This window comes from Benincasa hispida, chromosome 8 (genome assembly GCF_027475165.1).
Source record: "Benincasa hispida cultivar pf3 chromosome 8, pf3_genome.v1.1, whole genome shotgun sequence".
Taxonomy (NCBI): Eukaryota; Viridiplantae; Streptophyta; class Magnoliopsida; order Cucurbitales; family Cucurbitaceae; genus Benincasa; species Benincasa hispida.
The window spans coordinates 61731870-61747871 of NC_143485.1; the positions used below are offsets into that span (position 1 = coordinate 61731870).

Here is a 16002-nt window from a genome sequence, read left to right on the forward strand (position 1 = left end):
CATTAAGAAATACAATCTTAACATCCATTTGCCATATCTCATAATCATAAAATGTGGCTATAGACAGGAGTATTCTGATAGACTTCAACATGACAACAGGTGAGAAAGTTTCCTCATAGTCCACTTCCTCGACCTGGGTATAACCTTTTGCCACGAGTCTAGCCTTAAAGGTCTGCACATTTCCATCTACACTTTGTTTTCGCTTATAGATCCACTTACACCCTATAGGTTTTACCCCATCAGGCTGATCCACAGGCTCTCAGACATTATTGAAGTACATAGACTCCATTTCCTGGTTCATGGCCTTAATCTACTCATCTTTATCAACATTCTCCATTGCTTACTTAAAAGACAATGGATCCTCGATCCCATCATTAGATATGATGTTCTGGGCTTCAGTTAAACCCATGTAGCGATCTGGTGGGTTTCATAACCCACCCACTATGTCGAGGCAGTCTCAACTCTTGAGATGGTTGACTAGATGTACCGACCTCAACAACTCTTGTTGATTTGTCAGTCTGTTCAACAACTCTTGTTGAACTCTCAATAGTCTCACTAGAAATCTCATGTAAAACAAGCTTACTTCGTGGTTTATGATCCCTGATGTGGTCTTCTTACAAAAAGATAGCATTTGTAGAAACAAACACGTTGTTCTCACTCGAATAATAGAAGTATCCACCCCTTGTTTTCCTAGGGTAGCCTACAAAGAGATAAACTTTCAAACGTGGTTTCAACTTCTACGGGTTAGTCATAAGAACGTGGGCCGGACACTCCCAAATCCTGAAGTGGCGTAAACTACTTTTACGGCCTCTCCACAGCTCAAAAGGTGTTTCAGAAACACTTTCGAGGGAACTTTTTTAGAATATAACATGCAATCTCTACTGCAAAACCCCAAAAAAAGTCTGAAAGATGAGCATAACTCATCGTAGACCGAACCATGTCCAACAAGGTTCCATTTCTCCTTTCTGATACAACATTCTGCTGAGGTGTACCTGGGGCCGAGAGTTGAGACATAATTCCATGTTCTATCATATAGTTCTAGAATTGGATGTTCATATACTCTCTACCACGATCAGATCATAGTGATTTTATCTTCTTACCTAACAAGTTTCAACTTCAACCTTATACTCTTTGAACTTGTCAAGAGCTTCAGAATTATGTTGCATTAGGTAGAGATACCCGCACCTTGAATAATCATCTATGAAAGAGATGAAATATTCATACCCACCTCGAGCTCTAACACTCATTGGACCACAGAGGTCTAAATGTATAACTCCAAGGTTTCCTCGGCTCTATAAGCTTTTCCAGTAAAAGGTCGTTTGGTCATCTTGCCATCAAGGCATGATTCACATACCGACAAGGAGTTTTCCTCTAAACTCTTTAGAAGTCCACATTTCACCAACTGCTTAATCCGATTGAGGTTGATGTGACCTAACCTTAGATGCCAAAGATGGGCATTTTCCTTAGGAGAAACCTTTGGTCTTTTAGATGTTGTCGCCGTACTGAACATTTTAGTATTAAACAAGGCTTTTATAACTAACGGCCTTAGTACATATAAGTTATTCTCCATTGATCCAAAACCAATCTCCATACCATTCTTAAAAATAAACACTTTACTATCAGAAAAGGAGACGGTTTAGCCTTGTTCAATGAGACAAGAAACCGAGATTAAGTTCTTTTTGATATGAGGAACTACAAAAACATTATCCAGTAACAGATAATATTTCTTGCCCAAAAATAACTTTAACTTGCCTACAGCAATAGCTGAAACAACCTCACCAGTACCGACTTGTCAACTCTCCTTGTGGCAACGTTTGCCAGGAACTAAATCCTTGATAGGAAAAACTGACGTGGTTAGTAGCACCCGAATAAAGGATTCAAGCAGAATCATCATTCTCTACCAAACACGTCTTCAAGACTAATAAAGCATATTTACTATCTTTAGACTTCCTCCTCTTTTGGAGAGTAGTGGGATCAATAACAGAACCTAAATAAGCTCCAAGTTCCATGTCAGAGAACACTTCTCATCATGAACTTTAATAGAGTCAGCAACGCTTGTTGTCTCTTCCTGGAGTTAACTTGGGAACTGGCACTACTAGTTTGGTCATCCATCCCTTTGTCCTAAAAAAGTAAGAACTGACGTTCAAACAAATCTTGCAACAAGTCCATGATCTCACGTGCAATGATCATGTTCTCAACCCTTTTGGTCAAAACATCAGGTATGCTAGCCAATATGTGAAGTCGGCCAAGGAATTAGCCTTCATCCATACCTCATATGCATTGTGAACACTTCACGGTACATCAAGGGAAGGGACTTGAGGATAGTCCTTAACCATGACAAACTCGAGGTCATTTACCACGAAATACGTTTTAACGGACTCTTTCCACTGTATGTAATCGGTCAAACTAGAGGCATAATGGAAAATCAAACATGTTGCTGAAAAAGAAACACATTGACCTACGTTAGGTTTTAAGCAATACTCGTTAAAAAACACAACATCCAATACGGTTTAGCAAAACTAACATGAACCCCATGTGACATCTAGTTTCACCATGACGCTTCAAAGATTTAGAACAAAAGTCGCCGAATGGTGGTCAATTTATCCCTCCTTTGAATTGAAACATTCTCAACCAACCATTAATACCAGAACAACTCTTGTTCCTATAACGACTAGCCATCATTGATTTGGTCAAGAAATCATTAACTTACTTAACAATTTCCTGTAAGTGTGACCCGTTATTTTAGGTCTTAGAGTTCCATCCCAAGCAGCCAATTCGAAAGAAAAAAATCTGATTGGGCCAAAAACTAAAGTGTCTCTATCCATTTCTGGAGTTCACCTTGATATTGACCAACTACACAAAACCCATCCGAAGGGGGACGCTTCTTGGGTGCCACGAGGGAGTGCAAGAATGATCTCACGATGTGAATCAATGAAGGAGACCGCAGGACGTGTTGACACACACCCTTCACCCACTTACTATAAATACTCTCTCCGTCCACCTTGATATTGACTCATGCAAAAACCATCCGAAGGGGGATGCTCCCATGGCACCACGAGGCCAAGCAAGAAACTCACGGCATGAACATTCAGGGAGAAATATGATTGGAATCATTGACATATCATATATATCTCTTCCTCCCATTGAGTATTTAACTTAGGGTTTAGTTTACTTAGAAAGAACACGACTAAGGATCGTATAAGGATTTTAACTAAGTGACTTTTTAGGTTTGCCCAAGAGTAACTTTTACCTTGGAAAGTTGAACAACTTTTGATCATCATCCATTAAACTCTTTAACGGAGTCTTTGATCAACTGTCATATGCTTGCAGAAAATCTATCTAATTCGTCTTTTCAGGTAGATTCACAGGTAGGGGTGTTCCATTTCCGTCAGCTTAAGTACCCTAGCCTAGACAGAACTCGCCTTAGACAAAAGGTACCTTATAGATAGATTTAATATAAATTTAATCTTTTATGTCAATCAATTTAATCCTATTAAATCGATTTAAAAAGATTAAACTTAGGTTACTAATCCCATTAGAACCTTTGAACTTAGGTCTATCTCAATCCAATTTTAAAACCTTTTAAAACATGAGTTCGCCTAAGTCCGCATGCAACTCTTTCTTATCGATTTTAGTTCTAATTTCCATTATAACACTTATAACAGAAACAACCAAAACCATCCACAACGCAAAGCAAACACATATAAGGCATTCATAACATTTATAAACAAGTCTATGTGTCATGCTCCATGTATTGTTCATTCATTGCTACTTTTATATAACACTTATACAACCAAGCAATGAACCAAGCAAACATGCTTCCATTCACCCTTATACTATAATGCTTATAATATAAAGATGATGCATGAATATGCTTACTGCATGCATAAATATAACTCTTATATTTCATGATGCATGCACATGCTCTCTTGTAATTTCACCATACTATATTATAACACTTATAATACATGATGCATGAATAATTTCATAACCTAAGGTGAGTTTTAAATCTATATGTCATACACTATGCCATATAAACAAACATACATCTCATGTATATTAAATAAAAATTGATGAATCGGGATAATTTGCCTCAAATTCTCAAAACCAAAGCTAACTATTACAAATAGCAAAGAGTCTCCGGTTCAAACAGTCGAACCGGGTTTTGAACCGTCCGGGCAAAGAAACGTGTCTCCTTTGATCGTATACCAAACTCTTTGTGATCGCCTACACAAAAGAGTAAACGCTTTACTCAATCGTTTACCAACGTTTCCAGAGCTAAACGATCATTTAGCAACGATCGTGTACCTTGACTAAGCGATGAAGCATGAGGCATGCGATCATGCAGTGCGCAACATACAATGCAAGCATTAAACGATCATCTAAATGACAACGATGTGGTGAAGGACAATCTTCTAAACGATCACTAAGCGAATGCAAGGTGTCGTATATTGGGTGATCGTGTAATTAGTGACTATGCGATGAAGCATGCTAACTACACGATCATTTAGTGCACGCGCCTTTGATTAAACGATGAGCATCAAATGCTCCCACTCGATCATTTACCTTTAGCGTCCATGCGATCAGGCAACCAACGCTACGCGATAGAGTAAACGCTTTACCCCATCGTTTAGCATTAGCTAAACAATCATTTAGTAAATATTACACGATCGCGTAGTAAAATTTTACATGATCGAGTAGCCAAATCCCAATGATCGTTTACCTTAAGCTACACAATACGACCAACCCTTGGTCTTCTTCCTCGCTGAGAACCGCATCTTCATGCTTCGAAACTTCATCATGAACGACTCAACAAAACTCAAACACTTTAAATTACATACTCGATTGCTTGTTAATTATGCCCAAAAACACAGGGGCCCTTACAAATTAACACTTTGTAATTGAAAAGAAAACTTTAAACAAAGGTAATTAAACTCGTAAACATTCATCAACATCCAAACACAAATGCATTTAACACTTAAACGCAATGTAGAAAACCCACCACGACTATAAAAGAAGTTCAAAATAGAAATGAAATTTGGAATATCAGAACAACCTAGCTCTGATACCAATTGAAGGAAATCAGACATGACGATTTCCATGAGTATGGAAGGATCGTTCCAAATTCTATTCGAAATTGAACACTAACAATTACAGTCAAGAAACAGAAACTAAAAGGTCATGCAACAACTAGAAATTACAGCATACTGACAAGATTAATTAAGGGATAGAATATACATACCTTTGAAGACTTATTCTTCAAACTCCCTCAATTAGGGGTGGACAAAAAAAAACTACTCAAACCGAACCGAACCGAACTGAACCGAACCAATTTATAAGCAAAACCAAATTTTTTGGTTTGATGCGGTTCGTTCGATTGTTGAAATCGAATTTAAATGGTTCGATTCGGTTCAAAGCTTGAAAACCGATTTCTAAACCGAACCGAACCGTTTATATATAAATATATATATAATTATAAATATATATATATATATATATACAATATTAATATTTATTTAATAATAAATAACCTAATTTAAACTCAACGAGCGCCCCTCTGTCTCCACCCTCCTCACGCATTCGCATTTCCATTTCGCAATCACCAATCAGATCTGTACCAACTAGGGTTTCTTTTCTTGCCGTCGCCATCGTTCTTCTTCGTCGACCAGACCGCCGCTCACGCCTCACAGACGCCATTCACTTCTTCTTTCATAGTATCACCATGAACACTGAACAGAGGTAAATAACTAAATAATGAAATTTTAGGTAACTAAAATAAAATTTAACTCTAGTACTCATCTGATTAACTCTAGTACCACATTAATAATGAAATGTTAGGTAAATAAAATTTGGTTCGTTCTTAGATCGCCATCCACAGGCCGCAGCTCATCCTCATGCGAATTATTTTCAAACCAGTCCTCATCCGATTGAATTATTGAAATGTTAAGTAACTAAAATAAAATTTTAAATAAATAATTTTCTGTTGTTGTGTTTTTATTTTTAGTTTAAGTAAAATGTAAATGATTTTGTTTGATGGTAATAAGTTCTCTCTATTTTCCCCTTTATAGGTACCATCCGTCTATCACAATGAGCTTGAGCAAGAGCAACGATTCCAATGATGATATTGTACGAGATCTTTTAGCAGTTCCGATATCCACAGTTGCTTCTAAGTCCACATTCAGCACTAGTGGGAGAGTAATTTATCCTTTTCGTACCTCATTATCTCCAACCACTGTTGAGGCACTTGTATGTGCACAAAATTGGCTACGTTCTGAATGAATTAGTATTGGTTTACGACAATACTTGGAGGAAATTGAAGATGAAGAGGAAGGTTCGTATATTCTAAACATATATATATATATATATATATATCTTAACATATTTATTCATATATTTATTATAGTAACTACTAACAAGTTTATGATTTGTTTCTTAGTTTTCATAATGGGATTGAACAGAGCGAAAAATGTAAAAAACAAGGAGAAGGAGAATCACGATTGACAGGCGAACAAATTTGTTTATATTGATTGGACTTTTGGAATTCAACACTAGTGTTTTTGCTTGTTATTTGCTTTTATGTGACTTATATATTGTGTACTTCTACTTTGGAGAACTTTTTAGTTTTTTACTTTTTATTGTAGTCATTTGGCTTGATTTGTTTTTATGAGTTATTGTGGATTGATTTGATATGTTTTTATGAGTTATTGTGGATTGATATATTTTTATGAGTTATTGTGGATTAATATGTTTTTATGAGTTATTGTGAATATGGATTGATATTTAAGAAATTTGTGCTATGTATACTTTGGAGAATTTTTAGTTTTTAACTTTTTATTGTAGTCATTTGGATTGTGCTAGAGATTTGTGCTATGTGACATGTTCTTATTGTGGATTACTGGATTGATATTTAAATTATGTTTAGAGTATAAAAAAAAAAAGAGAGAATATACAAATTTCAAGAAAAGGAACAGGAAAATAAAAGGTTATTTAAATTATGTAAAAAATTGGTAAAATAAAAAAAGAGAATATACAAATTTCAAAAAAATAAAGAAGGAAAATAAAAGAGAGTGGAACTTGGAAGGAAGAAGGAAAATAAAAGGAAGAAGAAAACAAAGGTTTTAAAAAAAAGGCAAAAAAAAAAAAGGTTTTAAAAAAAGGCAAAAAAAGGTTTTTTAAAAAAAGAAAAAAAGGTTTTAAAAAGGCAAAAAAAAACTCAAACCGATACTTGAAACTGAACCGAACCGAATTGAACCGGTTCGATTCGGTTCGGTTCTGTTCGAACCGCACAAACGGTGCAGTTTGATTTCATTATAAACAAAACCGGTTCGGTTCGGTTTGGCCATCAAACCAAATCGAACCGAATTGATTCCACCCCTACCCTCAATCACGAACGTTCGAACAGTCTCCAATACAGCAATGCACGAACGCTCGAACACAACAACTGGTAAAACACGAGCACAACGAACACAATGATCACGAACCCAACGAACGACCTCTAGAACCTCAAACTTAATCGAGTTGAGCGAGGACACCACCACAATGGTTACCTTGGTATTCTCGGTGTGAGAATCCAATAGTTGTGGACTCTGTATGATCTTGGTTAGAGGAAGAGACTAGAGGAACAACAATCGTGTGACGATTGAGCAAGTGGGAGATGATACAGTCTATCGTATAGACGATGTGCTCAATCATGTAGAAGATGGTAGCCTATCGTATAAACAATACCCTGCGATCGTTTAGCTACAACCAGCTAAGTGAACTATCGTATAGTGATACTCCATTATCGTTTAGTCTCTCTATGAGCTATCGCTTAGTGAAACAATTTCACTTGATAGCCTTCACCATGAGTTTCTTTCAAAAGTAGAAACTCTTCTAAATTTAGGAAAACCTTTTTCCTTTTATCTTACGGTTACCATAAAACCACCAATAACCTCCCACTCAATTGGTTATTAGAGAAAAAGAGATAATTATCAAATAATTAATATTATTATAAATATATATGATAACCAACTTACCATATTATATTCATAACCTATAGTTTTAATATTTCATCTCATGGAACATATAAACCATAATTCTTTTTCTATTTTATGGTACTTAATGTAAATGATATTTACATTAATCCTCCACTTGATATATCTCATACATCACATCAATTATATCATATATAATTGAATTTTCTCTTGTCAATTTGAACATTTCAAATCAACCCCAAGAACTGATTCTCGACTTGAATCCATTGGGCTACCAATGGGATCTTATGAACCTGTAGCTTGAAGCTCCAACGGTACGTGAATAGCTAACTAAACTCTTAGCCACGGGATCCACCATTCGTTAACTGCCGAGTACTTCACTAAAGACCGACAGATACACTTTTCTTACTACAGATATATTTTGTGTCCATATCGATCAATCAACAGCGTGATAACCATTCACAGATCGCTTGTAAGTATAGTTGGGCCAATTTACCGTTTTGCCTTTGTAGTTACATCTAACTCCTTAAGTACCATTGATCCCTCTAATGAACATAAGCCATCGTCCTACTATGACTGAGTCCTCTCTTCCAAAGAGAAGCTGTGGCCACTATGTTCAAGATCCGAAATTAGCCTTTAAGGGAGAAATCTATCTACTTACCCCTGCTTCGGGGAATGAGTGAATTTCATCTTGTGTAACTGAGTTCTCAATTCCCCAATCAGACAAATCCTCAAAAAGGTAGGCCTATTGAGTTGGCAATCTGGCCACTCTCACCCATACTAATCAAAGGACCGCCATCAAAGGTAGGAGTTCCCAAAGCACTAAGGATTGAGGTCATGTTACCTATAGTCGTTTAGGTGAGATATAAGTCTCAAGTGTCAACGACGTTATATAAAGAGACGAATCATCTCGTGGTCCGATCTTATACAAACTATTTATATAGGACACCTCCGCTCGCATGTCTCCACATGAATGGTCAAGATCAACCATCTGTAATAGTTCACAATACTTGCAAACCTCTACAAAGCGAGTCGTATCCATAGTGTCACTAGGATCAGGTATTCCTCTTTAATCCTTATACTACAGACCTTTTTAGGTTATCACTTAAGGCATGATTCACTTGTGTATCTCATATACATGCTTAAGTTTATATACAATAACCATGGAGCTTTGTTTATTGGATATGAGTAAATGCAAAATAAAATAACTCTTATTTTATTCATAACATTGTGTACACATGTTTACAAACTACGAGACTCCGAGAGAATTAGGACATCAATCCCAACAAGATGTTACTGGGGTATTGTGTATGCCTTAGTTTATTGTATTGTACATTAGGCTCCCTAACCTTTAGGACAAGTTGGAGATTGTTAGGATTGGTATCCTAAATCTATTGTTTTCTCATAGTTTGTAAACATTATATAAAAAAAAAATTATTAATAAAATAATTGTTATTTTATGAGCATACACTCGATCCAATAAACTAAGATCATAGGTTATTTTATGTAATTTAAACAAGCATCTAGAGACATACAGGTAGACCTTGTTTAAATAATAACCTAAATGGTTTGTAGTAGATGGATAAAACTAGGTACCTTATCCTGGTGACACTACGGATACGGGCCACTTTATAAATTTTATAAGTGTTGTAAAGTGCTACAAATGATCTGATCCTGATCATTCATGTAGAGACATGTGAGTGAGGGTATCCTATACAAAAAGTTTGTATAAGATCGGACCACGAAATGATTAGTCTTATTATATAACACTGTTAATAGAGACTTACATTTCACCAGAACCACCATAGGTGACATCCCGAATCCTAAGTGAGTTGTGAACTCCTACTCATGAAGGCGGTCCTTTGATTTGTATGGGTGAGAGTGGCCAGATTGCCAACTCAATAGTCCTACCATTTTGGAGATTCGTCTGATTCGAGAGTTGAAAACACAGCTACACAAGACGGAATTCACTCATTCCCTAATGTCGAGATAAGTAGATAAATTACTTCCTTAAAGGCCGATTCCCGAGCTTGAACAATGTGGCCACACCCTCTCTTGGCCCGAGAGGGACTTGGCCATAGTTGGACTATGACTTATTGTTCAGTAGAGGAATCAATGGTACTTAAGGAGTTAGATGTAACTATAAAGGCAAAATGATAATTTTGGCCCAACTGTACTTACGAGCAATTTGTGAAGGGTCATTGCACTATTGATTGGTTATTTTCAATGGATACAGAAATATATCTGTAATGTGAAGAGTGTAGCTGTCAATCTTTAGTAGAGTGGCCGATAGTTAATGGATGTTGGTTAATTTAATTAAAGAGTTTAATTAATTATCCAAGTACCATTGGAGCTTCAATCTACAAATCCATAAGATCCCCTCTGTAGCTCAACAAAGATTTAATTGAGAATTAATTTTGAATTAATTTGAATTGTTCAAATTAATTGAGAAAAATTAATTATATATGATATAATTATTCAAATTAATTATATGTGATATAATTAATATAATGTATAAGATACATTATAATATAAAATATTTTGAGAGGAATTAAATATTTGAATATGATTTGAATATTAATTATATGGATGAGATTCATATAATTGAATTTAGTATAAATATGATTTATATCAAATGTCATGCATAGTTGAGAGAAAATAAAACTATAGGTTATATTGTATTTGATACAATATAAAACTAATGTTATATTTGATATAACATATAGTATATATATATAATAAGGTAGTTATATATATATATATTAATTTTGATTTAATTTTTTTAATTTAATTCTCCCTCCCCCAATTTCTCACACCCAAAAAATCGTGCAGAGGGTTGAACGTTTTGTCATCTTTTTCATTTGGATTACAGAGAAGAGAGCTTCTTCTCCTCTTTCTTCTTCTTCCTCTTCTCCATCTCTCCTCCTTCCATCTTCCAAAAGTTTGTACAAAGCCCACCACTATTGTACATTCTCATTCCCAAGAGAATACAGAGGGTTCTCAAGTAGTGGTGCCCAACTGGGATTTCGTATTTTGGAGATCGAGATCCAGAACGAAGGGTTCGTAATCTGGATCGAGGGAATTACGCGAAAAAGGTATTCTTCAAGGGTAAGCGGATATTTTGTTCCCAATTTCTTATGGTATAAGCATGCTGTAAATTAGAGTTAATGAATGCATAATCCTCTTCTTCTGTATATTCTGTAATTTAAAGTTCTGTGATAAAAAATAAAAATTGGGAACGATGCCCGCTTCTGCACAAGGACCTTCAATGGTTTCCCTTCATCCTCAACTATTTCTTGATTGATATTTATTTACCGACATGCATTTTTCCATCTTGCCTCTTGATTTTTCTTGGATTTGGGTCCACATGTGAGCTATAGATCTTACTTAGGGCAACCCTCAATATATATGATGCATGAGATATAATAACTAGCTCTTCTAAAAACAATAAATAATTCTTTTGCAATATTATAAAATTGATATCCTGCTTAGCTTTTCATAACAATAAGGGAAGCACTCATAACCAAAAATCCTTAAAGAGGGAGTAATCATGTTGTGAAAAGCTTCTCCAAAGGATTCATGCTATGAAGTATTGGTGAAGCTTCACCAAAGTCATTTCTCTCAATAACTTCTAGGGGAAAAGTGACGGGAGAAACTAAATTTTTTGCATTGCATCTATGGATAAGATAAACACGATTGTGATAAAGGCATCGTCCAAAATTACAAGACATGGAAGAATAAGAGAGCAAAAGTGAAACAAATATTGGATCATCAATAGGGTGACACTATGCACCACACTCCTATTTTATTGGGAAGTATATGGACCAAGTGATCTATGATCATTGACATCGATCTCCATTTGTCTTGTATATAGAGTAACTAGTCGATGAATGATAATGCTTAAGAAAAAAGTCTAGATTTTTTTAATACAATAATCGTAGAATGATTCAAATCACAGATCTCTTAGTTGTTAATATATTCATATGTTAGTTGAGTTGGGTTTGTTTTGAATAAAATTATTTTAAGATTGATTTAAATTTTAATTTTCAAATTATAATCTCTCTCTCTCTCTATATATATAATCTATAACAACTAAGTTTCATCAATCTAAAATTAAAAGTTATCTCGATCTTTAATCTTCAATGAAGCAAGGAAAATGGTGAATTTGGGCAAAGAGTGTTAGCCCATAGCCCAATTATCTCTCTCGTAACCTAAAAAGCCCATCTCTCTTTCAATCCATTGCCAACTACCGAGACTCCATTATCCCTTCTTCCTTCTCCGCAACAACCCCCGCCGGCACACTCCCTCCGCCGCAGTCGGACGCCGGCACGCACGACTGCCCACCGCGTTCTTTTCCTCGTCGGCCCAGGTCTGCACTTTTGACTTCCGCTACCCTAAACTTCTCTCTCTCTCAGTCGCTGGTTCTTTTCATTTATTTTCTCTTTTTATTTCTTCGATTCAACCAATTCGAAAATAGGGTAAATTTGGAATCACGTCAAAATTTATGCTTTTGAATGATTAAAATCAATCGACAATATTTCTTCTTCTCAAATGATCAACTGATTGACATTACACTAGTCTAGCCACTTAAGCTTTTGAATTTAGGCTACATATTACAAAAACATGTTGCTACGCGATTATGTTTCTTTGAAATGGATTTCCTTTATTCCCCTTCCCCTCCACTTATATAGTTATTTTATCTGGTTATGTCTGGTAATTGTTATGATTCATACATGATACTGGAACTTGGATGTCAGGGTGCTCGAGTGGCATATGACCATAGAGTGTTTGTCAAAGGATGAGCAGCATGCAGATAACTGCTACACAGAATTCTATTTGTTCCAATAAATCAATATGCCTTGTTTCTAAATCAATATATCCATCATTCCATGCTAGTCAGTCACGAAGTGTTCTTGTGAATCTAAGTGCCAATGGATCTTCTTTCAAGCAGGGCCTACCAGTTTTGAAGTATAAACATCGGAGGGTTGGATTAAAACATCAGCATACACCAATTGTTTCCTTATTTGGTAGCAAGGGAAAGGACACTGGTGATGGGGTGAGAACATCTCTTAGTATATGTTTTTCTGATATAAACTATTAGTAAATTTTATTTTTATTATCTGTCTCTTTGTTTTGCCTGTAGCACCTTGTTTAGATTTCTTCTTTCTTCTTTCTTTTCTTTATTTATTTTTAAATTGTTATCTTGGAAGTGTATGAAGGATTGAAAATGTTTGTAATTTGGTTTCTAAGATTCTTTAAATGATTGAAGAATTGGTGGAACAAGAATCCTCTCTGAGTTTATAGTGTATAATATGCTTCTTGGAAACTAATGTGTGTCATTTTGTGTTCCACTAAGCAACGATGGATGGTCTTGGAGTACATTTTAACTGCTGGATTTTCACAAACTTGAGGAATTTAGCTTTGCATTGTTATTTCTGTCTTGTTTCTGATGAGTGTTGAATATTCATCAATGCATTTACGTTGCAAAACTCAGCAATTGCAGTTTTTTTTTTCATCAACTCATTAACTTTTCATGTTTGATCATACTTTTCTGATTCTCATACTCTTGATTTTTATGATATCGGGGGAAAACTCATGAATTCTCATAATTGTAGCTAGTTTTGTAAGCACGGTAGAACATCTAAAACTTTCAAATGGGTCAAGATATGTTCCACGTGATTAAGGTTACCCCTTATGAAGATTGGAATATATAACAAGAAAATGTGTTTGGTATGATATCAACCATCTTTTTCACTATTTATTTCATGAATGTTCCTGATGCCAGAAATTGTTACTGTTCATTCACCTTTCCTGAAGGGGAACAATTCAGTTTTTTTTCCCTCCCTAATTTTGTTTTTTGGTTCAAGGTCCTTGATATTCGATACCCAACGGAAGGAGGATTTGGAGCATCTATCCACTTTATCATAACTTTTGGAGTTTGATAAGTTGCTTGAGATATCTGTTAATCTAGATATAGTAATAGTACTTTGTTTCTAGCAGGGTTCTCCATGGAAAGCTTTCGACCAAGTTGTTGAAAATTTTAAGAAGGGACGATCAGTAGAAGATGTATTGCGACAGCAAATTGAAAAGAAAGAGTTCTATGATGGTGGAAATGGTGGCAAAAGACCTCCAAGTGGTGGCGGTGGCAGTGGCAGCGGGGATAGCTCTAGTGGATCTGAGGATGATAGCCTTGCAGGAATTTTGGACGAAACACTGCAAGTGGTTCTGGCAACTCTCGGCTTTATTTTCTTGGTAATAATCGTTTTCTATTGGAAACAGGGCATGTCAATCAGTTTTAAGAAATTACAACTACCCGAAGAGAAAGTAGAGGAATTCACTGTCCCAAGTTTATTTAAATTACAAAAAGGTCTCTTGAGTTGGCTTAGTAGTAAAACATAGAGTATATATTTCAATGTAGTACTGGTAACAAGAAGATTTCCTAGTCTAGATATTCATGGATAACTACTAGAGCTACTGTTCTGTCTCCATAAGGCATTTGTTGAAGAAAATAACTGACGTTACCTGGGTGGTTTAGGTAAAATGATTATGATAAGGGAAAAGTCTAGAGATTTTTCTTTCACATATTCAGTATCAGTAAAGTCAAACTTTAGGTGTGAAGCAACAAAGTCGGCCTCCACAAAATTTGATGGTAATGCTGTTAAAAACGAGACTTTTTCCCTTTTTTCTCCCACTGTTGGTCAAGCTAAGAGAAAATACAATATCCATAACTCATAAAGCTGTAGAGTAGAGATTGTGTACCATGATATTTACCTTTTTCTAGCTCGCTTAAGTGCTGTAGCTTGCAGTGCATGAGAATCATGTTGCTTTGAATACATATCTTGATGTTGAATCCTTACCTACTAAATGAGGAAATTTTCAAAACATTTGGATTTTGGGTTGTGTACTTTTGATTATGTAACATGGGAGACTGAACCTTCGATTTCTAGGGGGGAAGATCATGTAGATTACTGATGAATTAAACTCACTTTGGTTTAGTTGCAAGTTACAAAGCTGGGCTTATGTCTTCTTGTTTGAATGTTTGTGGTGGGCAGTATATTTACATCATCAATGGGGAAGAGCTAGCGCGATTAGCGAAGGATTACATAAAGTATCTATTTGGAGGAAGCAAGAGTGTCCGTTTGAGGCGATCAATGTACCAATGGGGAAGGTTTTACCAAAAACTTACTGAAAAGAAGCAATATGATGAATATTGGCTGGAGAAAGCTATTCTTAACACTCCAACTTGGTGGGATCATCCTGATAACTACAGGCGTACTGTAATGGCTCATATAGAATCCCAGCATCAGAAAGAGAATTTTGCATCAGATGATTATGGGGAAGTTGATAAGCCAAATTCTGATGATGAGGAAATCTGAGTCCCCCTTCGCTTTTTAACCAACCTGATCTTTTTCTGCTGACAATTTTGTTTTCTGAAATGCTAAATTTGATATTTTATGTTATGGGATCTTGGTGTAATGATGTACAGAACATGATATTTTGCCACTTTTTGAAAATGTTCTTAGTTATGTAATCTCGAAATATTTCTTGGTGCTGGAAGTTCAAGATTAGTTCCAAAAAAATAATAGAATTTAGTCCCATTGATCCTAATTACGAGCAGCAAGGAGTAGAGTTGTATAGTCTCCGATGTTTAGAGTTGTAAAGCATAAAATTGATTTTTTTAATTGTGGAGCTCACTAATTCTCTTAACTCTAATTTCGTGGGCCAAATACCTTCCTAAATATGATAGGGGAATTATTAATGATTCAATCTCTTTTCAAAATTCATTTTCGCAAACTTTTTTATATTTTTGTATATAAGATTTACTGGATTTTTTGGAATAAAGATACCCTTGAGTGTGGTGGACGGCTGTAGAGAGGATGTGGCATTAGAAAAAAAATTCCAAAGCACTCTTAATGAAGGAGATAGAAAATGTATTTATTGTTCAAATTTTATTTTTTTTTTGTTTATTTGGAGAGAGAAAATGTATTTATTTATTAAGATTTTATTATTTTTGTTTAATTGGAGAGAG

General features: G+C 35.4%; 1 protein-coding gene across 1 annotated transcript; it reads left to right on the plus strand.

Annotated features, from left to right (window-relative positions):
- The first annotated feature begins 5722 nt into the window (after positions 1-5722).
- On the plus strand, positions 5723-15581 carry LOC120083861 (nucleusenvelope protein). The gene is made up of 6 exons (XM_090316837.1): positions 5723-5739; positions 6069-6246; positions 12187-12342; positions 12925-13029; positions 13974-14225; positions 15026-15581. Exons 1-6 carry the CDS (start codon positions 5723-5725, stop codon positions 15347-15349), a joined length of 1032 nt encoding a protein of 343 aa, XP_090172963.1. The 3' UTR covers positions 15350-15581.
- The last annotated feature ends 421 nt before the right edge of the window (positions 15582-16002 follow it).

Bases quoted from the DNA above. Each gene is read 5' to 3' on its own strand.
- LOC120083861 (XM_090316837.1), top strand. The intron at 6,247-12,186 runs GTATGTGCACAA...CTCTCGTAACCT, and splicing joins CAACCACTGTTGAGGCACTT to AAAAAGCCCATCTCTCTTTC. The intron at 13,030-13,973 runs GTGAGAACATCT...TGTTTCTAGCAG, and splicing joins GAAAGGACACTGGTGATGGG to GGTTCTCCATGGAAAGCTTT.